This window comes from Oncorhynchus nerka, linkage group LG20, assembly GCF_034236695.1.
Source record: "Oncorhynchus nerka isolate Pitt River linkage group LG20, Oner_Uvic_2.0, whole genome shotgun sequence".
In the NCBI taxonomy this organism is placed as follows: domain Eukaryota; kingdom Metazoa; phylum Chordata; class Actinopteri; order Salmoniformes; family Salmonidae; genus Oncorhynchus; species Oncorhynchus nerka.
The window spans coordinates 66,833,326-66,858,617 of NC_088415.1; the positions used below are offsets into that span (position 1 = coordinate 66,833,326).

Genomic DNA, 25,292 nt, shown 5'->3' on the forward strand with positions numbered 1-25,292 from the left:
CAGAAATACGAGCCTTAGGTCATTAATATGTTCAAATCCAGAAACTATAATTTCGAAAACAAAACGTTTATTCTTTCAGTGAAATACAGAACTGTTCCGTATTTTATCTAACGGGTGGCATCCCTAACTCTAAATATTGCTGTTACATTGCACAACCTTCAATGTAATGTCATAATTATGTACAATTCTGGCAAATTAATTACGGTCTTTGTTAGGAAGAAATGAGAGCGTCTGCTAAATGACTTAAATGTAAATGTAAATGTCCTCACACATACATATACCTTGACTCTGCTTGCACAGAACGCAAGAGAAGTGACACAATTTCCCCAGTTAAAATAAATTAATGTTAGCAGGCAATATTAACTAAATATGCAGGTTTAAAAATATATACTTGTGTATTGATTTTAAGAAAGGCATTGATGTTTATGGTTAGGTACACATTGGTGCAACGACAGTGCTTTTTTCGCGAATGTGCTTGTTAAATCACCCGTTTGGTGAAGTAGGCTATGATTCAATGATAAATTAACAGGCACTGTATCCTCAAGCTATATAAACTAGCAATATCATCAACCATGTGTAGTTAACTAGTGATTATGTTAAGATTGATTGTTTTTTATAAGATAAGTTTAATGCTAGCTAGCACCTTACCTTGGCTCCTTGCTGCACTCGCATAACAGGTAGTCAGTCTGCCACGCAGTCTCCTCATGGAGTGCAATGTAATCGATCATAATCGGTGTCCAAAAATGCTGATGACCGTTTGTTATGAAAACTTGAAATCGGCCCTAATTAATCGGCCATTCCGATTAATCGGTCGACCTCTAATGCTAACATCTCTGTTGACGAGACTACGACATGGAAAACACTAAACAAGAATGGTGTTCATGGGAGGACACCACGGAAGAACCCATTTCTGTCAACAACAAAAAAACATTGCTGCACGTCTGAAGTTCGCAAAAGAGCACCTGAATGTTTTACAGTGCTACTGGCAAAATATTCTGTGGACAGATTAAAATTAAAGTTCATTGGTTTGGAAGGAACACACAACACTATGTGTGGAGAGAAAAAGCCAAAGCACACCAACATCAAAACCTCATCCCAACTGTAAAGTATGGTGGAGGGAGCATCATGGTTTTGGACTGCTTTGCTGCCTCAGGGCCTGGACAGCTTGCTATCATCAACAGAAAAATGAATTCCAAAGTTTATCAAGGCATTTTGCAGGAGAATTTAAGGCTATCTGTCCGCCAACTGAAACTCAACAGAAGTTGAGCTTCAGGACAACGACCCAAAACACAGAAGTAAATCAACAACAGAAAGGCTTCAACAGAAGAAAATATGCCTTCTGGAGTGGCTCAGTCAGAGTCCTGACCTCAACCTGATTGAGATGCTGTGGCATTACCTCAAGAGAGAGGTTCACACCAGACATCCCAAGAATATTACTGAACTTAAACAGTTTTGTAAAGAGGAATGGTCCAAAATTCCTCCTGACCGTTGTGCAGGTCTGATCTGCAACTACAGAAAACATTTGGTTGAGGTTATTGCTGGCAAAGGAGGGTCAACCAGTTATTAAATCCAAACGTTCAGAAACTTTTTCCACCCTGCACTGTGAATGTTTATATGGTGTGTTCAATGAAGATATGAAAACGTAAAATTGTTTGCGTGTTATTAGTTTAAGCAGACTGTGTTCGTCTATTGTTGTGACTTAGATGAAAATCAGATCAAATTTTATGACCAATTTATGCAGAAATCCAGGTAATTCCAAAGGGTTCACATACTTTTCTTGCCACTGTAGAACAGAACTGATTACCTTCTTTACAGTATTGTACCAACCCAAGCCATTGGCTCAGATAAGAAGTGATTGGCTATTAATTGTGTAAGCAAGGGGGTTACCTGGCAGAGGTGAAGCGGTGCCCGGCATCTGTGCAGAGGCTGAGAGATCAGGCAGGATGTTGGGAAATGGGATACTGAGGGAGCTTCCGCTATGTGGGCTGGAGAATCCGCTAGGGGCTGGGGAGGCTGTGCCCAAGGAGTGCTCCCCGTCCGACTCCCTCCTCTTCTCAGGCAGCAGTGGAGGCAAGGCACCCTGGGCCTGGAGCTGCTGCAGCTGTGGCAGGTGCTGGGTCCGGATGGTGCCCAGCCCATCCATGGAACCGGAACCCATACAGGACAGGCCCCTCTCCATGCCTCCGTTCCCCAGTAGAGGAGAGGCAGAGGGTGGGCTGTCGACTGCGCCATAGCCCCCCAGGCCTAAGTTGTCTTGCACGTCAAAGCTGTGCGCAAGGCTGTGGGTGAGGCCATAGTGTGCCATGTGGCTCTGCTGGCTGCCCCGGGGGGAGCTGTGGGCGTTGGGCGCAGGGTGAGTGTGGGGTTGGGGGTGCATGGGAGGGGAGTGGTGGCTGTAGTCCAAGGACATGGAGTGGGGATGGAGGGCTCTGTCCTCTGGCCAGGGCTGACCCATGGAGGGGCTTGAGAGAGGAGGAAGAACACAAAAATGAGAAGATCATGAAAAACACCTCTCTAATGAAACTGTATGACCATAATATAGTAGCCTATAACCATAATTAGCATCTGCTTAAATGTAAAATGTACATGTACAGTACCAGTAAAAAGTTTGAACACAACTACTCATATTTTTACTACAGTCGTGCCCAAAAGTTTTGAGAATGACACAAATATTAATTTTGACAAAGTCTGCTGGCTCAGTTTGTAGGATGGCAATTTGCATATACTCCAGAATGTTATGAAGAGTGATCAGATGAATTGCAATGAATTGCAAAGTCCCTCTTTGCCATGCAAAATTAACTGAATCCCCCAAAAAACTTTCCACTGCATTTCAGCCCTGCCACAAAAGGACCAGCTAACATCATGTCAGTGATTATCTCGTTAACACAAGGCTGGAGGTCACTCTGTCATGCTGATTGAGTTCGAATAACAGACTGGAAGCTTCAAAAGGAGGGTGGTGCTTGATTTGGATTGTTCTTCCTCTGTCAACCATGATTACCTGCAAGGGAACACGTGCCGTCATCATTGCTTTGCACAAAAAGGGCTTCACAGGCAAGGATATTGCTGCCAGTAAGATTTCACCTAAATCAACCATTTATCAGATCATCAAGAACTTCAAGGAGAGCGGTTCAATTGTTGTGAAGAAGGTTTCAGGGCGCCCAAGAAAGTCCAGCAAGCGCCAGGACCGTCTCCTAAAGTTGATTCAGCTGCGGGATCGGGGCAGCACCAGTACAGAGCTTGCTCAGGAATGGCAGCAGGCAGGTGTGGCAGCAGGCAGGTGTGAGTGCATCTGCACGCACAGTGAGGCGAAGACTTTTGGAGGATGTGCTGGTGTCAAGAAGGGCAGCAAAGAAGCCACTTCTCTCCAGGAAAAACATCAGGGACAGACTGATATTCTGCAAAAGGTACAGGGATTGGACTGCTGAGGACTGGGGTAAAGTCATTTTCTCTGATGAATCCCCTTTCCGATTGTTTGGGGAATCCAGAAAAAAAGCTTGTCTGGAGAAGACAAGGTGAGCGCTACCATCAGTCCTGTGTCATGGCAACAGTAAAGCATCCTGAGACCATTCATGTGTGGGGTTGCTTCTCAGCCAAGAGAGTGGGCTCACTCACAATTATGCCTAAGAACACAGCCATGAATAAAGAATGGTACCAACACATCCTTCGAGAGCAACTACTCCCAACCATCCAGGAACAGTTTGGTGAAGAACAATGCCTTTTTCAGCATGATGGAACATCTTGCCATAAGGCAAACGTGATAACTAAGTGGCTCGGGGAACAAAACATAGATATTTTGGGTCCATGGCCAGGAAACTCCCCAGACCTTAATCCCATTGAGAACTTGTGGTCAATCCTCAAGAGGCGGTTGGACAAACAAAACCCCACAAATTCTGACAAACTCCAAGCATTGATTACGCAAGAAAGGGCTGCCATCAGTCAGGATGTCGCCCAGAAGTTAATTGACAACACGCCAGGGCAGATTGCAGAGGTCTTGAAAAAGAAGGGTCAACACTGCAAATATTGACTCTTTGCATCAACTTCATGTAATTGTCAATAAAAGCCTTTGACACATTTAATTATACTTCAGTATTCCATAGTAACATCTGACAAAAATATCTAAAGACACTGAAGAAGCAAACTTTGTGGAAATTAATATTTGTGTCATTCTCAAAACTTTTGGCCACAACTGTATGTTCTCCATTGTAGAACAATAGTATAATAATAAGACTATGAAATAACACATATGGAATCATGTTGTAACCAAAAAAGTGTTGAACAATTTGAGATTCTTCAAAGTAGCCACTCTTTGATGAAAGTTTTTCACACTCTTGGCATTCTCTCAACCAGCTTCATGGGGTAGACATGTGGAATGCATTTAAATTAACAGGTGTGCATTGTTAATAGGTTAATTTGTGGAAGTTAATTTGTTCATTCTTAATGTGTTTGAGGCAATCAGATGTGCTGTGAAAAGGTAGGTGTGGTATACAGAAGATAGCCCTATTTGGTGAAATACGAAGTCCATATTATGGCAAGAACAGCTCAAATAAGCAAAGAGAAATGACAGTCCATCATTACTTTAAGACATGAAGTCAGTCAATCAGGAACATTTCAAGAACTTTGAAAGTTTCTTTAAGTGCAGTCGCAAACTGCACTTAAAGAGGACTACCACAAGAAAGGAATGAGGACTGCCAAAGGAAAGGAATACCCAGAGTTACCTCTGCTACAGCCTCAGAAATTGCGGCCCAAATAAATGCTTCACAGAGTCCAAGTAACAGACACATCTCAATATCAACTGTTCAGAGGAGACTGTGTGAATCAGGATTTCATGGTCCAATTGCTGCAAAGAAACCACTACTAAAGGACATCAATAAGAAGAAGATACTTGCTTGGGCCAAGAAACACGAGCAATGGACATTAGACCAGTGGAAATCTGTCTTTGGTCTGATGAGTCCAAATTTTAGATTTTTTGTTCCAACCACCGTGTCTTTGTGAGACCCAGAGTTGGCGAACGGATGACTATCACAATCACAATCACCCGACCTCAACCCAATTGAGATGGTTTGAAATGAGGTGGACCGCAGCGTGAAGGAAAGCATCCAACAAATGCTCAGCATATGTGGGAACTTCTTCAAGACTGTTGGAAAAGCATTCCTCATGAAGCTGGTTGAGAGAATGCCAAGAGCCTGCAAAGCTGTCATCAAGGCAAAGAGTGGCTACTTTGAAGTATCTAAAACATAAAATATATTTTGATTTTATTAATATGTTTTTGTTTACTACATGATTCCATGTGTTATTTCATAGTTTTGATGTCTTAACCTGTTCAACCTATGGGGGCGCTATGTCATTATTGGATAAAAAGACGTGCCCGTTTTAAGCGCAATATTTTGTCACGAAAAGATGCTCGACTATGCATGGAATTGACAGCCTTGGAAAGACAAAACTCTGACGTCTCCAAAACTGCAAAGATATTATCTGTGAGTGCCCCAGAACTAATGCAACAGGCGAAACCAAGATGAAGTTTCATACAGGAAATGCCCCAGATTCTGAAGGCGCTGTGTTCCAATGTCTCCTTATATGGCTGTGAATGCGCCATGAATGAGCCTGCGGTTTCTGTCTATTCCCCGAGGTGTCTGCAGCATTGTGACGTGTTTGTAGGCATATCATTGGAAGATTGACCATAAGAGACTACATTTACCTGGTGTCCCGCCCGGTGTCCTGTGTGCGTAATCTGTAGGTCCATGCGCGTTCCATTTCTTCAGAAGAGAAAGTAAACTGCCACGATGGATTTTATCGTCGATAGATATGTGAAAAAAACCTTGAGGACTGATTCTAAACATCGGTTTGCCATGTTTCTGTCGATATTATGGAGTTAATTTGGAAAAAAGTTCGCGTTTTAATGACTTAATATATATATTTTTTTTCCCCCTCCCCAAATGTGATGAACAAAACGGAGCGATTAGTCGACACAAATAATATTTTTTGTAAAAACGGAACATTTGCTATCTAACAGAGTCTCCTCATTGAAAACATCCGAAGTTCTTCAAAGGTAAATGATTTTTTAGCTATGGTTCAAAAGCATATTTTGAAAATCTGAGATGACAGTGTTGTTAACAAAAGGCTAAGCTTGAGAGCAAATAGATTAATTTCATTTCATTTGCGATTTTCATGAATAGTTAACGTTGTGTTATGCTAATGAGCTTGTGGATAGATTTACACAATCCTGGATACAGGTTTTTTTTCGTAGCTAAACGTGACGCAGAAAACGGAGCGATTTGTCCTAAACAAATAATCTTTCAGGAAAAACTGAACATTTGCTATCTGAGAGTCTCCTCATTGAAAACATCCGAAGTTCTTCAAAGGTAAATGATTTTATTTGAATTATTTTCTGGTTTTTGTGGAAAATGTTGCATGCTGAATGCTAGGCTTAATGCAATGCTAGGCTATCAATACTCTTACACAAATGCTTGTTTAGCTATGGTTCAAAAGCATATTTTGAAAATCTGAGATGACAGTGTTGTTAACAAAAGGCTAAGCTTGAGAGCAAATAGATTAATTTCATTTCATTTGCGATTTTCATGAATAGTTAACGTTGTGTTATGCTAATGAGCTTGCGGATAGATTTACACAATCCTGGATACAGTTTTTTTTCCGTAGCTAAAACGTGACGCAGAAAACGGAGCGATTTGTCCTAAACAAATAATCTTTCAGGAAAAACTGAACATTTGCTATCTGAGAGTCTCCTCATTGAAAACATCTGAAGTTCTTCAAAGGTAAATGATTTTATTTGAATGCTTTTTCTGGTTTTTGTGGAAAATGTTGCCTGCTGAATGCTAACGCTAAATGCTACGCTAAATGCTACGTTAGCTATCAATACTGTTACACAAATGCTTGTTTTGCAATGGTTGAGAGGCATATTTTGAAAATCTGAGATGACAGTGTTGTTAACAAAAGGCTAAGCTTGAGAGCAAATAGATTAATTTCATTTAATTTGCGATTTTCATGAATAGTTAACGTTGCGTTATGGTAATGAGCTTGAGGCTGTAGTCACGATACCGGATCCGGGATGGCTCGACGCAAGAAGTTAACTATTATTATACAATGTGAAAAATATATAATATATATAATTAAAACCCTTGAATGAGTAGGTGTGTCCAAACTTTTGACTGATACTGTACATTTTGAATAAACATGAGCTGGGCTTCTAATAATTGTGCGAAAGCGTTGTATTTGATTGGCTGTACCTGTCTGTCCGTTGTGGCATCCCACTAATGAACGCCGAGCGAGAGGAGCTGAAGGACCTATGGCAGCTGGGGGAAGAGTCTGGAAGGCCCTCTTCTGCGGACTGGGGAACATGACCAATCATCTCTAAGTAACCTCTGGGCTCTGTGGGGGTGTGAGAGGGCATATATATTACAAATTACACATATAGGTTATTACATTCAAGAAGTAGGGATGGAATGCACTAAATCTAAGTCTGTTGACAGACACTCCAAAATAAATCGAATTTCATCCAGTTTCTCCAAAACATCTGGATATTACATGAACAGAAACGGAGCAGAAATGTCTCATCTATTAACCATAACTTTAAGCATTTCAGTCACATAAATGTGCTGTCCCCCCAGGTGAGACATATTTAGAGTACATCCAATAGTAAAGAGAGCAGTCAGCAGTGGAGTTAAATGATTCTCCAGTCAGTCTGCTGCTGGCTCAACAGTACAGCAGCCATCCATTGCTCTGTTCAGTACAGAGCCGATTACTCTGCCTAGCAGAGCCCCCCAACATAATTGAATAAATCTTTTATCACTGACATGGAGGCCCTGACAGGTGCCTGCCCCCAAAACCTGAAACCACATGTTTCCAGTCCACGTATTTCACACAGTTTAGTGAATGACGGATGTTTCCATGGGTTACCAGTTATCTCTATGGGAATGTGGAGGGCAAGGCAGACAAAGAGACGAGAGAGAGGGGGACTGGTATCTTTTTGTCCCTCGCCCCTTCTATTGACACTAGCACTTTCATCAAGGAAATGTAAAAAAAATGGTGGGGCACCCGATGTCTCGACCCGCTGTAACCATGGCACGGCTGAATGCGGTGATTCGATATGCAGTGCGTGCTTGGATGAAGTGGGCACAGTGGGGGAACAGATCAGTCTGGGGATGCTGTCACTCTCACAACCCCTCTGACACAGATCACTGTCACTATGACAACAGTCACTGTGTGTGTGTGTGTGTGTGTGTGTGTGTGTGTGTGTGTGTGTGTGTGTGTGTGTGTGTGTGTGTGTGTGTGTGTGTGTGTGTGTGTGAGTATAACCCCAGACATCATCACTGCCATTCCTCACCAATGACCCACAGTCACGACAGGGTGGCACAACTCTGTCAACTACTCAACTGAATTTGGAACAAAAACCCTCTTCGTGACTGTTTTCAGAGGAAGGGAACCACGGAAGGTTATTATGGCATGTCTGATTATGTCTCTACACCCTAAACTATTGTTTAATAAAGGGGCAAAAGCGAATTAATGCTCCTGAGGCAATTGTAAGTTATATTCTCCAATAAGGAATCAGTATATACAAGTAATTTAAAAGTCCAATAATGGATCCAGCAACTGCAGATGGTGCCTTCAATATATATGCCAGTACATGATACATCTCTACATCAGCAAACAGTTCACTTTCATTGCAGCTACATAAAAACAGCATGCTCACTTTTCTCATTGTATATATCATTCCTTCTCACAACTATCTATGCGCTCTCCTCCTCTCACCTTTTCCCTTCTCTTGTGGACTTCAGTACACAAAACATCAGCCATTGATGTCAAATTGTGATTGAGAGACTGATGAAGTGTGTGCAGCCTGCTTTCCATTCTAAGAGGATGGTCTCTCAAAAACAAAAATTCTGGTTGGTTTTTCTTTGGATTTTCTCCTACCATATCAATTGTGTTGTAGTCTCATACATTTTTTAAAACATTTCCACAAACTTCAATGTGTTTTCTATCCAATGGTACCAATTATATGCATATCCTGGCTTCTGGGCCTGAGTAACAGGCAGTTGACTTTTGGCACGTCAGTCAGGCAGAAATTGCGAAAAAAGGACCCCAGCCTGAAAATGGCTCAACACAGAATAGCCGCATGTGCACACTTTCTTGGAAATCATTTGGAGAAAATATATTTTCTATTTTATTCAGCCTCGTTCAATTGTATTCTTCAAACTATAAGATAATAAAAATAACGCCACGGAATTCTAAGCAAATCTTATTTGTTAAATTAATTAGTGTAGCCCACAGCCATATGGCTTAGCTATATCAAGGCCTAACATGAGGACAAATCAGAGTATGCTACTCTGTTCTTCTGAAAAAGAGACTACATTTTCTTCATATCATATGTTTCTTTAGACCTTTTCTAATGGGGTAGGCTCTATTAAATTGATTTATTAGACTTTTTTAAATGTAGATGTTCCAAAGGACTGCATCAGTGGCTTGCAGGCTATGCGTGGAAGCCAGGAGATGCTAAATGTGTTTATGTTAATTAACAGTAAATTACCATGAGACCGGCAGTTGTTTGCTTCACAGTCAACGGCTGTGACTGCCACAGCCCTAATTTATGTCAACTTCTGAAGGACGTCCTCCAACCTATCAGAACTCTTGCAGCGTGAACTGACGTATTGTCCACCCAATCAAAGGCTCATAGAATGAATCTTGTACTGAAAGCATATGCTACAGCTATCACTGCCATGCATAAAAGGTGGTGAGTAGTTTACTCAAAGAGAAAAAGACAATAGTTGATCCGTTTTGAACAATTTAATTTCTTCCAAAATCAAGGAGAAGCAAGAGAGAGAGAGAGATAGTTGCTTGTATTTAAAAAAAAACGTTCACTTAGCTAGCAAATGCAGCTAGCTGGTTTAGCCTACTCAAACAGAGAGGGATGCTATGTTAGCCAGCTGGCTATGGATATCCAACACCGGAACTATGCCAAGTCAAGCTAAGCTTTTGGGTTTATAAATGTATCATAAATTCATCGGTAGTGCAAACACACAATTTCATCAGCTGTCGGGTGGCTGGTCTCAGACGATCCCGCAGGTGAAGAAGCAGGATGTGGAGGTCCTGGTCTGGTATGGTTACACGTGGTCTGCGGTTGTGAGGCCAATTTGATATACTGATATAAAAACAATGTTGGAGGTGGCCTATGGTAGAGAAATGAACATTACATTCTCTGGCAACAGCTCTGGTGGACATTCCTGCAGTCAGCATGCCAATTGCACGCTCCCTCGAAACTTGGGACATTGTGTTGCATGACAAAACTGCACATTTTAGAGTGGCCTTTTATTGTACCCAGCACAATGTTACATTTTTTTATTTAACCTTTATTTAACTAGGCAAGTCAGTTAAGAACAAATTCTTATTTACAATGACAGCCTACCCTGGCCAAACATGGATGACGCTTGGCCAATTGTGTGCCGCCCTATAGGACTCCCAATCACGGACAACTCATAAAACATGGGACCAACACTTGCATGTTGCGTTTATATTTTTGTTCAGTGTATTATATTCAGCCCAAGGGCACAATGGCTACTTTGGCCACAAAAGGCATGGATTTTTTTAGGTGACATTACGGTGGGAAATATTAGGCCTGGTGAGAATATTATCAACTGATTGAATTTCTGCAAAAACATTCAGAAACCTTCTCAGGGAAGCTCTTCTGCACGCTTGTCTTCCTCACCAGGGTCTTAACCCGACTGCAATTCAGCATTGTAACTGACTTCAGTGGGCAAATGCTCACCTTCGACGGCCACTGGCATGTTGGAGAAGTATGTTCTTCCCGGATAAATTCCAGTTTCAACTGTACTGGGTAGATGGCAGACAACGTGTATGGCGTCCTCTTGGTATGTTCTTCACAAATAAATCCCAGTTTCAACTGTACTGGGTAGATGGCAGACAGCGTGAATGGCGTTGTGTTGGCAAGCGGTTTGCTGATGTCAACATTGTGAACAGTGCCCCATGGTGGTGGTGGGGTTATGGTTTGAGCTATGGACCATGAACACAATTGCATTTTATCGATGGCAATTTGAATGCACAGAGATACCGTGACAAAATCCTGAGGCCCATTGTCGTGCCATTCATCCGGAGCCATCACCTTATTTATTATTATTTTCTCCCCAATTTCGTGATATCCAATTGGTAGTTACAGTATTGTCCCATCGCTGCAACTCCTGTACAGACTCAGGAGAGGCGAAGGTCAAGAGCCATGCGTCCTCCGAAACAAGACTCTGCCAAGCCTCACTGCTTCTTGACACACTGCTCGCTTAACCCGGAAGCCAGGCGCATCAATGTGTTGGAGGAAACACCGTACAACTGGCGACCGTGTCAGTGTGCATGCACCCGGCCTGCCACAGGAGTCGCTAGAGCGCGATGGGAAAAGGAGATCCTGTCCGTCAAAACCCTCCCCTAACCCGGACGACCAATTGTGCGCCGCCTCATTGGTCTTCTGGTCGGGGACAGCTGCGACACAGCCCGGGATCGAACATGGATCTGTAGTGCGCACATGGCAGTAGGCTAAAAGCGCAAATGTTCCAAAATGCAATCAACTAGCTGGAAAACACTGTTCTCAAATGGGACCTTTATTTTAAAGTTGCATTGTTAAGGTGAAAATCATCTCCCCCAAAGTTGAAACTCAAACGCCGCCTATGTATGTCTCTTGGGCTCCACACCCGTTGTAAAGCGGATTAATGTGCTTAATTCACTGAGGAGGATGGTCCTCCCCTTTCTCCTCTGAGGAGCCTCCACTGATACAGATGAAGGATCTTAATTTGAGCACCCTTATGCAGGAAAACTTTGCTGCAATGCAGGACATTTTAAACATGTATTATACTTTAGGTTTAAAAAGGCTTCTGAAGTTTGTAATTTCCACTTTGAAATTTCAGACTTGAAATGTATCAACCCCTACAAACATGTCTATTCATTATAATCAACATAGTAATTCACAATTTCTGTTGCTGCGGAATTATTTTCCTGCTGAAGCAGACTGGCTCACTTTAAGAGCCTCCATCTGTATAACTGGGTGTGTTCCACCACTGAGAAACATCTAAGACCACAACAAAACTTCTACGGACAAACAAAAAATGTAACTGTTTCAGGCACTGAAGGCTTTGACACAACATGCTATAAAAGACTAACTTTTCAGGACTGAAACCACACAGACGTTCTCCAAACCAACCATGGGAGGAGAGAGTCTGGTATGGAACCCCCAGGGAAGGGAGGCAGTCCCTGGCTTTGTTTAGTGCACTGCCTCCAACCAACACAATGTTCTCAGACATTAGTTATGGAATGTGACAGTACTGGGTCCCTCTCTGTCTCCTAGAGCTCCTTCTCTCACTCACTATCTTTCTCCATCACCCACTCTCTGTTGTTAATTAAGTGAGAGATTAAGTAAAGAGGGAGAGGGGGATGAGAGGGAGAATGAGTGGAATAGACTCTATCACTTCCAATGTGTACACTTCCCTACATAGAACACTTACTATCAATTGTTTCACTGCCCCATGGTCTGGCTCCTTCAATCAAATGGCTTTGTCAAAGGTCAAGTGCCACATTATCTATTCACCTCACAATGGCCTGACATTTCAATACATCTATTCACTTTATTTAGAGACTAGTGGTATTTCTACGAATAATTCTATACTCTAAAAATGGAAATATTTTTTTGAGTAACAACTGTAATCCATTGTGTTAAAGAATATATTTCAACATTTATCTCACTTCATCTGAATGAATGAGAATGTCAGTGTGCTGTGATACACACAGCTTAGAGACTACATTCTCCAGAGGTACAGTACACATTGCCACAATGACCTACCATGCTCCGTCCTGTAAGCTCCATATGATTGCATGCTGGGAGACGGAGTTTGCCTCAGGTGAGTGAATTCCGCCATGTTTTTCACTATGGAAGCATAGAAGACGAGATGAGGTTTAAAATCCAGTAATTCAGCAACGATCACGAGAGCCATCATATGAACACACACACAGACCCCTGGAAAAATACACAAGACAATAACGGATGCTCTTACCATAAGGTGTAGGGGGAGAGATGGGGAAGGCAGGAGTAGGAGGAGTCACGTCACTACCAGCCTCCACTCCGCTGTCCATCTTTGGACCCTGAGCTCTGTAGTCCACACTGTCACTCCTGAACAGCATGCCATGCTGTAATACAAAACACACACACACACACACACACACAAACGTGTGTAAACATCACCTCATTGTACCCAGCAAAAACAGTACACAGCAAAACCCGGCACGAACACACAAAATAGGGCACACAAGCAAGATAATGACACGGTATTGACAGACATTGGGAGTCAGTGAGACACGGTTTCAGTGTGTTCCTGTACCTGGGAGTGAGGTACGCAGGGTGAGTAGGTCCGTGTGCTCTTGTACTCCTCCTGCACGCCCCAGCGTGAGCCACCGAATCCTGGGCGATCTGTGACATCAATGTCCTGCCGACTCTGCATGGAGTCCACTTTGACGTCCCCAACGGACAATGGGGCAGCTGAACAGACACACAAACACGGAGACGGACAGGAGGGTGAGAACTGGCCATTAACGTTGAACATACCAGAAAGCTCTACCACCACAAACCTATAGGAAATACACGCATCTGAAGGATGTCAACCCGTTAAGCCATGTTAGTGAAATGCAATGTGTGAAGCAATAGCATACCAAAGACTTCTGGCTCTAACTTCTTCACTACAATCTCTACTAGGAGTCATTATACCACTCCAATAACTTCAGTACTAGTGTCTGTGTCGTTGTGAGTGGACAGGTGAGGAATGCAGCGGGGGCTGAGAGGAATGTGAGATGGGGGTCAGGATTGTGAATGACTGGCGTGGGGTGACCCTCCACTTGGCACGGGGTGCTAATTTAAGGCCTCCCGGTGTGTGTGTGCGTGTGCGTATGTGTGTGTGTGTGTGTGTGTGTTATTTTGGACTTCATTTGTTGTATTTTTCTCGGTCAGCATCTTTTCTTTTGAGTGTGTGTCCGTTTTTTTTCGAAACCTGTATGTTTCAGTCTGGCTAGGCACACTTGTTTGTACATTAACATTTACATTTGAGCCATTTACAGAGGTAGGATCTTAATTGGATCACTCTTTTGTTGCTTTTCCTGCAAATTAGTAAATGCAAAGTTGTAGTGGATTTGAGTTTGAAAAATGCTTCTAAAGTTTGTCTTTTGAAATGTCCGACTTGATTTCCCAAACTAAAAAGGTTATCAACCCCTACAAATTTTTTTTATTGATTATAATGCACAAAATAATTCACGCTTCCTGTTGCGACTTAAAATGTGTGCATTCATCTTAAAATGTATATAAATATCACAGTCGTAGTAAATACACTTTCCCTCAGTAAAGAAGTTATCAGCAAAGTCAGTGCTAGTAGGAAAAGACAAGAGCAGGCTGTTTTTTTCTGGGGGGGTGGGATTTATTTCATCTACTCTTTGGAGAAGTAGAGTTTCAGACCTTTTTGGGAGATGTACAGGGACTCCACTGTCTTGACGTTAGGGGGAAGCTTGTTCTACCATTGGGGTGCCAGGACAGAGAAGAGCTTTGATTACGCAGAGCGGAAGATGACCATGTAGGGGTGGGAGGGCCAAGAGACCATAGGTGACATAACAGAGTGCTCTGATTGGGGGTTTGAGCATAGCCTGAAGGTAAGGAAGGGCAGTTCTCCTTGCAGATCCATAGGCAAGTACTATGGTCTTGAAGTGGATGCGCGCTTGGACTAAAAGTTTGTCTCTGTTGTGGGTTGGAGGCATCATGGGGAGTTGAGCTCTTTGAAGAGGATCTGAATGAATGGCCATCTCATTACCATGTGATAGACAAACACTGCAACGACTCACTATCACCTCTCGAACTGCTGCTCTCAGGGGGGGATCTCGTCATTGTCCTTTAGCTTGTAAACACAGTCATTTTTGGGATGTTGCTATCTTTTTCAGTTTTTGGGAGCCCTCACTTTGTAGAGATATCAGATATTCCTAAAATGATATCATGATTTGGGTTAAGATTATGTTAGTCACTCAGCAAACATAAGCACGACAGTAGGACAGTACTTCGCCTATTTCCACGAAGGAAAGGAGACACTACACAACCCGGAAATTCCCTTATAAATTGGGCTTGACATGTACACAACAGTGTCAAAGGCGAGTCGTTGAGCGAGTTTGCTTGTAATGTTCAGGATGTTTCATGTGAAGTGTTCACTGTTCATGAGTGTGGCAGTGTTTGTGCATGTCTTCTATACAGCTGCTCTACACATGGGATCTATGGCTACAGCTGTTCTTTCTGTCTGTCTGTCTGTCTGTCTGTCTGTCTGTCTGTCTGTCTGTCTGTCTGTCTGTCTCTCTGTCTGTCTGTCTGTCTGTCTGTCTGTCTGTCTGTCTGTCTGTCTGTCTGTCTGTCTGTCTGTCTGTCTCTCTCTGTCTCTCTGTCTGTCTCTCTGTCTCTCTGTCTGTCTGTCTCTCTGTCTGCCATATTGTCAAACCACTGGAACTTATCCAGAATGCTGCAGCCTGCATAATGTTCAACCTTCCCTATGTTCCCATGTTATCCCTCTGTAAGCTTCCAGTCAAAGCTCGCATTCCACTTCAAGACCATGGTCCTTGCCTACGGAGCAGCAAGAGGAACTGCCACTCTTTACCTTCAGGCTATGCTGACTGTCTCTGCACTGCTGTACTGTTGTTACTTGGCTCCCTGCCAAACCTTTTAGCTTTATACGCTTAATAATTATTTAATCAAACTCTGTTTTTAACAACTTTACCGAGGTTTTAGTTTTGTCCTCACAACACTTTTTTTGATTAAACGTTTTCACCATGGAGGCTTTATCTGGACATAGATCTGCAGGACCTCCTCCGGACGAAAACAAGCTACTGTTGTCCCGCCTGCTCCCGCTCCCCGTCCCAGGTGCTCGAGTGCGCCAGGCTACCCTTCTTTACACGCACCTGTTACCATCATTACACCAGCAGCGCTCATTGGACTCACCTGGACTCCTTCACGTTGTTGATTACCCCCTGTATCTGTCTGTTCCTCGGTGGTGTTCTCTGTGTCCGCATTAACTGTTGTTATATGTTCCTGTCCAGACTCTGTTCCTGTTCCGTTTCATGTCCGTCAGCTATTAAACCTTCACTCCCTGTACCTGCTTCTCCTGCGTCGCTCCATAGAGAATGTGGACACCATTACAAGAAGCATCATAGAGTTTTTTCGGGTTTTGTTTTGTTGGAGACAGACCCGGGGGCCGCCGCCGATGAAACCGGGGGTGCCTAAGCTGACTCATCGGGCTGTCACGCCCAAGCTAGCTCAAGAGGTTTCCTTGCCTCAGTTGGCTCGACAGGTTCCCATATCACGTCATGCTTCAGCCGGCCCATCAGACTTCTCCGCCGCAGCGGGATCGTCAGGCTTTCACACCTCAGCCGGATCGTCAGGCTTTCACACCTCGGCCGGATCGTCAGGCTTTCACACCTCGGCCGGATCGTCAGGCTTTCACACCTCGGCCGTATCGTCAGGCTTTCACACCTCGGCCGGATCGTCAGGCTTTCACACCTCGGCCGGATCGTCAGGCTTTCACACCTCGGCCGGATCGTCAGGCTTTCACACCTCGGCCGGATCGTCAGGCTTTCACACCTCGGCCGGATCGTCAGGCTTTCACACCTCGGCCGGATCGTCAGGCTTTCACACCTCGGCCGGATCGTCAGGCTTTCACACCTTGGCCGGATCGTCAGGCTTTCACACCTCGGCCGGATCGTCAGGCTTTCACACCTCGGCTGGATCGTCAGACTCCCATGCCTCAACCGGCTCCCCAGGCTCGCCCAGGTGGGACGCCGGGTGGCGCTCCTAGAAGGGGGTGGGAGGGTATTGTCACACCTGCCCCCGCTCCCCTGTCTGTTCCTCGGTGGTGTTCTCTGTGTCCGCATTAGTTGTTGTTAAGTGTTCCTGTCCAGACGCTGTTCCTGTTCCGTTTCATGTCTGCAAGCTATTAAACCTTCATTCCCTGTACCTGCTTCTCATCTCCTGCATCGCTCCTTACAACTGCAACATTATGCCTTCTCATTGCAGTCGCTGTACTCTTAATATAAAGGCGAACTATCACCTTATGGTGAGGACAGCCGAGTTGCAAGCTTGGCTTCAGACGCAATCTTTAGGCAAGGACAATTTAAGTGTAGGAAAGGATGATACAGTGTCTGTGCCACCAGTAAATACAGGTAGTAGTGTTAATCCCAGGCAATTTTCTTATGGCTACTGGAAATAAATGCTTTTAGCATGCTCGACTGGTGTCGCTCATTCAGTTTTCCACACAAAGCAACGAGTCAGAGCCCGAGCCTTCTCAGGTCTCTCCTCCACCTGTCACTGGATCTGAGCCGCCGAAGCCTCCCGCCATTACCTCGGACAAATTGAAAACCCTAGTTGTTGGCGACTCCATTGTCCGCAATATTAGAATCATCCAACGATCATACATCGTCTACCAGAGGGCAGGGCTACCCACATAAAGGCTCACCTGAAGATGATGCTGGCTGAGGCTAAAACTGGTGAGTGTAAATAGTATAGGGATATTGTTATCCAAGTTGGCACCAACGATGTTAGGATGAAACAGTCAGACGTCACCAAGCGCAACATAACTTCAGCGTGCAATTTAGCTAGGAAGATATGTTGGCATCGAGTAAACGATAGAATTTGTAGATAACTGTCCCTCTTTCTGGGACTCCCCCACAAACAGGACCAAGCATGGCCTGCTGAGGAGTGATGGACTCTCATCTTACCTATCAAGATAGGCAGGGCTCTAACTCCTCTAGCTCCACAATGGGATAGCCAGCCTGACAGCTTAGTGGAGTCTACCAATAGCACAGTCAGTGTAGTCAGCTCAGCTTTCCCCATTTCTAACAATGTGTATGTGACCAATAGAATTTGATTTGATTTGAGACCATGTCTGTGCCTCGATCTAGGCCGGGCTAAATTAAACATTGCAGGGTTCGCCTGAGCAATCTCACTGGAATAAAGACATCCTCCATTCCTGTCGTTATTGAAAGAGATTGTAATAATATCTCACACCTCAAAATAGGACTACTTAATGTTAATGTTAGTTCCCTCACTTCCAAGGCAGTCGTAGTCAATGAACTAAGCACTGGTCATAACCTTGATGTGATTGGCCTGCCTGAAACATGGCTCAAGCCTTATGAATCTACTGTTTTAAATAAGGCCTTTCCCCGCACATCCCGCAAAGGTGCTGGTAACATTTACGACAGCAAATTTCAATATATATATGTACAGCTGAAGTCGGAAGTTTACATACACCTTAGCCAATTACATTTAAACTCAGTTTTTCACATTTCCTGACATTTAATCAGAGTAGAAATTCCCTGTGTTAGGTCAATTAGGATCACCACTTTATTTTAAGAATGTGAAATGTCAGAATAATAGTAGAGAGAATGATTTATATCAGCTTTGATTTCCTTCATCACATTCCTATTGGGTCAGAAGTTTACATGCACTCAATTAGTGTTTGATAGCATTGCCTTTAAATTGTTTACTTTGGGTCAAACGTTTCGAGCAGCCTTCCACAAGCTTCCCACAATAAGTTGGGTGAATTTTGGCCCATTCCTCCTGACAGAGCTGGTGTGACTGAGTCAGTTGAAGTCGGAAGTTTACATACACTTAGGTTGGAATCATTAAAACTTGTTTTTCAACCACTCCACAAATCTCTTGTTAAGAAACCATAGTTTTGGCAAGTCGGTTAGGACATCTACTTTGTGCATGACACAAGTAATTGTTCCAACAATTGTTTCCAGACAGATTATTTAACTTATAATTCACTGTATCACCATTCCAGTGGGTCAGAAGTTTACATACACTAAGTTGACTGAGCCTTTAAACAGCTTGGAAAATGTATGGCTTTGATGATGGCTTTAGACATCATTTGAGTCAATTGGAGGTGTAACTGTGGATGTATTTCAAGGCTTACCTTCAAACTCAGTGCCTCTGCTTGACATCATGGGAAAATCAAAAGAAATTTGCCAAGACATCAGAAAAAAAATTGTAGACCTCCACAAGTCTGGTTCATCCTTGGGAGCAATTTCCAAATGGCTGAAGGTACCACATTCATCTGTACAAACAATAGTACGCAACTATAAACACCATGGGACCACGCAGCCATCATACCGTTCAGGAAGGAGACGCGTTCTGTCTCATAGAGATGAGCGTACTATGGTGCGAAAAGTGCAAATCAATCCCAGAATAACAACAAAGGACCTTGTGAAGATGCTGGAGGAAACAGGTACAAAAGTATCTATATTCACAGTTAAACGAGTCTTATATTGACATAACCTGAAAGGCCGCTCAGCAAGGAAGAAGCCACTGCTCCAAACCTGCCATAAAAACGCCAGACCATGGTTTGCAACTGCACATGGGGACACCATCCCAACCGTGAAGTATGGGGGTGGCAGCATCATGTTGTAGGGGTGCTTTGCTGCAGGAGGGACTGGTGCACTTTCAAAACAGATGGTATCATGAGGAGGAAAATATGTGGATATACTGAAGCAACATCTCAAGACATGAGTCAGGAAGTTAAAACTTGGTCGCAAATGGGTCTTCCAAATGGACAATGACCCCAAGCATTACTTACAAAGTTGTGGAAAATGGGTTAAGGAAACAAAGTCAAGGTATTGGAGTGGCCATCACAAAGCCCTGACCTCAATCCTACAGAACATTTGTGGGCAGAACTGAAAAAGCATGTGCGAGCACGGAGGCCTTACAAATCTGACTCAGTTACACCAGCTCTGTCAGGAGGTATGGGCCAAAATTCAAGCAATCTATTGTGGGAAGCTTGTGGAAGGCTACCGGAAACGTTTGACGCAAGTTAAGCAATTATAAGTCAATGCTACCAAATACTAACGGAGTGTATGTAAACTTCTGACCCACTGGGAATGTGATGAAAGTATTAAAAACCGAAATACATAATTCTTTCTGCTATTATTCTGTCATTTCACATTCTTAAAATAAAGTGGTGATCCTAACTGACCTAAGACAGGGAATTTTTACTAGGATTAAATGTCAGGAATTGTGAAATACTGAGTTTAAATGTATTTGCCTAAGGTGTATGTAAACTTCTGACAACTGTATACCAGCCTCCACTCCACTGTCCTGAAAAAGACAGACCTTGACCGGTATGTTTTTTATTTTTTTACATCTAATCAGTCTTTATCGAATCTCCCATTCCTCTCAGTTTTTGGGGAAAAAGCTGTTGCACTTCAACTGACTTCCTGAAGACAAATCATTTATACAGTCTGGTTTTAGACCCTATCATACTAATGAGACTGCGCTCGCGAAGGTGTTAAATGACCTTTTAATGGCATCAGTCCAAGGCTCTGCATCTTTCATCGTGCTCCTAGACCTTAGTGTTGCTTTTGACACTATCGATCACCACAATTTTTAGAAACCCTATTTTGGGTCTACACGGACAAGTTCTTGGCTGGTTTAGGTCTTATCTGTCTGAAATATATCAGTTTGTCTCTGTGGATGGTTTATCAATGACAAGTTTCGGTGTTCCTCAAGATTTCGTTTTAGAACCAAAATTGTTTTCACTATAAACTACCTCTTGGTGATGTCATTTGGAACATACAATGTCAACTTTCACTGCTATGCGGACAACACACAGCTGTACAATTCGATGAAACATGGTGAAGGCCCAAAATTGCCTACCCTGGAAGCCTGTATTTCAGACATAAGGAAGTAGATGGCAGCACATATTTTACTTTTAAACTAGGGCAGGACAGAGATGCTAATTATATGCCCCAAGAAACAAAGAGATCTGCTGTTTGAGCTGACAATTATTCTAGGTGGTTGTACAGTCGTCTCAAATAAAACTGTCAAGGACCTCAGCGTTACTATGAACCCTGATCTAATTTTTGACGAACATTTCAAGAAAATTTCAAGGCCAGCTTTTTTCCATCTTCGTAATTTTTTTGTCCCAGAATTATGCATAAAAGCTAATCCATGCTTTTGTCACTTCTAGATTAGACTACTGCAATGCTCTACTCTCTGGCTACCCGGCTAAAGCACTAAATAAACTTCATTTAGTGCTGAATACGGCTGCTAGAATATTGACAAGAACAACAAAAAAAATAATATTATGTGCTAGCCCCTCTACAATGGCTTACTGTTAAGTCTAGGGCTGATTTCAAGGCTTTACTGCTAACCTACAAAGGATTTCATGGACTCTCCGATCTGGTTCTGCCGTACATACCTACACATACTCTACGGTCACAAGACGCGGCCTTCTTATTGTCCCTAGAATTTCTAAGCAAACAGCTGGAGGCAGGGCTTCACCTATAGAGCAAAATTTTTATGGAATGGTCTGCTTATCTATGTGAGACCCGCAGACTAGGTCTCAACCTTTAAGTCTTTACTGAAGACTCATCTCTTCAGTAGATCCTATGATTGAGTGTAGTCTGACCCAGGGGTTCGAAGGTGAATGGCAAGGCACTAGAGACACCCTTGCTGTCTCTGCCTGGTCGGCTCCACTCTCTCCACTGGGGTTTTCTGCCTCTGACCCAATTACGGGGGCTGAGTCACTGGCTTACTAGTGCTCATCCATGCCATCACGTAGTTCCAGGTTTTTTTTCTCGCTATACTCGACTTGAGTGGGTTGAGTCACTGACGTGATCTTCCTGTCCGGTTTTGCGCCTCCCTCGAGCTCATGAGGTGGAAGAGATCTTCGTGGGCTATACTCAGCCTTGTCTCAGGGTAGTAAGTTGGTGGTCTGTTGATATCCCTCTAGTGGTGTGGAGGCTGTGCTTTGGAAAAGTGGGTGGGGTTTAATCCTGCCTGGTTGGCTCTTTCCGGGTGTATCGTCGGACAGGGCTACAGTGTCCCCCTATCACCCCTGTCTCAGCCTCTAGTAGCTAAGCTTCAATAGTTGGGGTGCTAGGGTCAGTCTGACCTATCTGGTGAAATTCTACTGTCTTATCTGATGTCCTGTGTGAACTTAAGTATGCTCCCTCTAATTCTCCCATCTCTCTCTCTCTCTCTCACCTGCTGTCTCGACCTCTGAATGCTCGGCAATGAAAAGCCAACTGACATTTACTGCTGAGGTCCGGTCTTTCTAGGGACTTTTTCCTAGCCACATCTGCATTGCTTGCTATTTGGGGTTTTAGGCTAGGTTTCTGTATAAGCTCTTTGTGACATCTGCTGATGTAAAAAGGGCCTTATAAATACATTTGATTTGATGCTCAACCCCTACACCCCAAACCGAGCATTCTGTTCTGCCACCTCTGGTCTCTTGGCCCTCCCACCCTTAAGTGGTGGGAGAGTTCTTCTCTGACCTGTCACCCCAATGCTGGAACCAGGACAGCAGAGACCCTGTCCATCTTCCCAAAAAATCTGAAACCCTACCTCTTCAAACTTAAACTCACACTTGACCCCTTCCCCCTTACTAGCTTAGACTTTGCTATTTTATTGAGGAAAAATGAACTTACTATGACTGTAATATGTGGTTGTCCCACCTAGATATCTTAAGATGAATGCACTAACTGTGAGTCGCTAAAAGCTTTACACACCTGGATTTTGCAATATTTGCACGCTGTTATAAAAACAAATCCTCAAGCTTTGTCACGTTGGTTGCTGATCAATGTTAGACAGCCATTTTCAAGTCTTGCCATTGATTTTCAAGCAGATTTAAGTCAACACTGCAATTAGGCCACTCAGGAACATTCAATGTCATCTTGGTATGCAACTCCAGTGTATATTTGGCCTTGTGCTTTAGGTTATTGTCCTGCTGTAAAGTGAATTTGTCTCCCAGTGTCTGTTGGAAAGCAGACTGAACCAGGTTTTCCTGTTGGATTTTGCCTGTGCATATCTCTATTCTGTTTATTTTTATCCTATTAAACTCAGATGACAAGCATACCCATAACATTATTTAACCACCATCATGCTTGAAAATATGGAGAGTGGAACTCAGTAATGTGTTGTGTAGGATTTGCCCCAAACATAACACTTTGTATTCAGGATATAAAGTGTATTTCTTTGCAACATTTTTTGCAGTTTTACTTTAGTGCCTTATTGCAGAAAGGATGCATCATTTGAAATATGTTTGTTCTGTACATGCTTTATTCATGTAGGTAAGTATTGTGTAGTAACCCACAATGTTGTTGATCCATCCTCAGTTTTCAGTCACCATTGGCTTTATGGTGAAATCCTTGAGGGGTTTCCTTCCTCTCCAGCAACTGAGTTGGGAAGGACACCTGTATCTTTTTAGTGACTGGGTGTATTGACTGGGTGTAGTGACTGGGTGTATTGACTGGGTGTATTGACTGGGTGTATTGACTGGGTGTAGTGACTGGGTGTATGACTGGGTGTATTGACTGGGTGTATTGACTGGGTGTATTGACTGGGTGTATTGACTGGGTGTATTGACTGGGTGTATTGACTGGGTGTAGTGACTGGGTGTATTGACTGGGTGTAGTGACTGGGTGTATTGACTGGGTGTATTGACTGGGTGTATTGACTGTGTGTATTGACTGGGTGTATTGACTGGGTGTAGTGACTGGGTGTATTGACTGGGTGTAGTGACTGGGTGTATTGACTGAGTGTATTGACTGGGTGTATTGACTGGGTGTATTGACTGGGTGTATTGACTGAGTGTATTGACTGGGTGTATTGACTGGGTGTATTGACTGGGTGTAGTGACTGGGTGTATTGACTGAGTGTATTGACTGGGTGTATTGACTGGGTGTATTGACTGGGTGTATTGACTGAGTGTATTGACTGGGTGTATTGACTGGGTGTATTGACTGGGTGTATTGACTGGGTGTATTGGACTGAGTGTATTGACTGGGTGTATTGACTGGGTGTAGTGACTGGGTGTAGTGACTGGGTGTATTGACTGGGTGTATTGACTGGGTGTATTGACTGGGTGTATTGACTGGGTGTAGTGACTGGGTGTATTGACTGGGTGTATTGACTGGGTGTAGTGACTGGGTGTAGTGACTGGGTGTATTGACTGGGTGTATTGACTGGGTGTATTGACTGGGTGTATTGACTGGGTGTAGTGACTGGGTGTATTGACTGGGTGTATTGACTGGGTGTATTGCCATAACAAAGGGGTTCTGAAATGACTCAAGACATTTCAGCTTTTGATTTGTAATGGTCTTAAAACATGATTCCCCTTTGACATGTTGGGGTATTGTGTGTAGGACAGTGACACAAAATCTGCATTTAATCCATTTGAAGTTCTGTCTGTAACACAACAAAATATGGAAAAGTCAAAGGCTTTGAATACTTTCTGAAGGCACTGTATATGGCCATTTATCATAGATTGCATTGTTGTAAATAAACTAAACACAGAGTGTTCCTGTACTATACTGTGCTGTGTGTCTAGGCTTTCTAGAGTATGTAGCCAATATGCACAGACAGGTACAAGTATCTGGAATCAGATGGAAAATGCAATGCCTCAAGGCACACTTGTTCCTTGCTTGGAAATTCCTTGGTCCTCCTCCCGGCACTGTGCTCACCTCTTTCTGTTCCCACTGGCTGCTCCAGGTAAATATCTTTAAAGTGATTCACACTCTACTGACGGCCAGACCACACTCGCACACTCCAGTTAGAAACAAAATGGTGGACCACAGTCCCAGAGTCAATGAATGCACTGCCGTCCTTGAGTCAACAACGTTCACAAGTTTAACAACTTAAGATACAGCTACGTTTGGTGAAATGAAAAATACAGAACATTTGTGGTTTTAGTAAGAGTGTAAGATTGCATATGCACATTTGAATAGCTAGCTGTAAGATACGTATTGCTGATAGCGGGAAACAAACAAAAGTGAGATAGTGAAATTAGCTGATTTCAGATTACAGACCAAAACACTGTGAATGGCTAAGGTCCAAAGCTGGTGGGAGACCTAGGCAACTTTTCAGTCATTGATAAGTACTTAACATTCCTAGGATTCTTTGGCACATTGTTTCAGTCTGTGTCCAATGGCATAATATCAGTCAGGCTAATATCCAGAGGAAATACAATATTTGGCAGCTGATCTGTACATAAGGGTTATTAGAGGGGAACTATTGTAATATTCAAAACATACAAGTAAGTTAGAATATTCCTCCACTTTTTGGGGTTTTCTATTCTTTTAGATGGACAACATGCAAGGGGACCTGCTGACATTGACTCCAACAGCTGTAATATTCCCTTTAAGATACTGTCTTCTGAAAGCAAGACACGTCAAGCTGGTGTCTCTACTGATAAAAGTGGCTTCAGTGAGCACCTGAGCTGAGA

At 43.3% G+C, this 25,292-nt stretch overlaps 1 protein-coding gene across 1 annotated transcript in view; it reads right to left on the reverse strand.

The window, feature by feature from the left end:
• LOC115102994 (tensin-3-like) overlaps positions 1-25,292 on the reverse strand; it is an 89,421-nt gene that overhangs the window by 14,361 nt on the left and 49,768 nt on the right. Inside the window, exons 14-18 of the mRNA XM_065005690.1 lie at positions 13,380-13,537; positions 13,056-13,188; positions 12,845-12,928; positions 7,242-7,383; positions 1,888-2,462 (exon numbers count right to left, since the gene is read on the reverse strand). Coding sequence (XP_064861762.1) covers positions 1,888-2,462; positions 7,242-7,383; positions 12,845-12,928; positions 13,056-13,188; positions 13,380-13,537 — 1,092 coding nt within the window. The remainder of the gene's footprint in view (positions 1-1,887; positions 2,463-7,241; positions 7,384-12,844; positions 12,929-13,055; positions 13,189-13,379; positions 13,538-25,292) is intronic.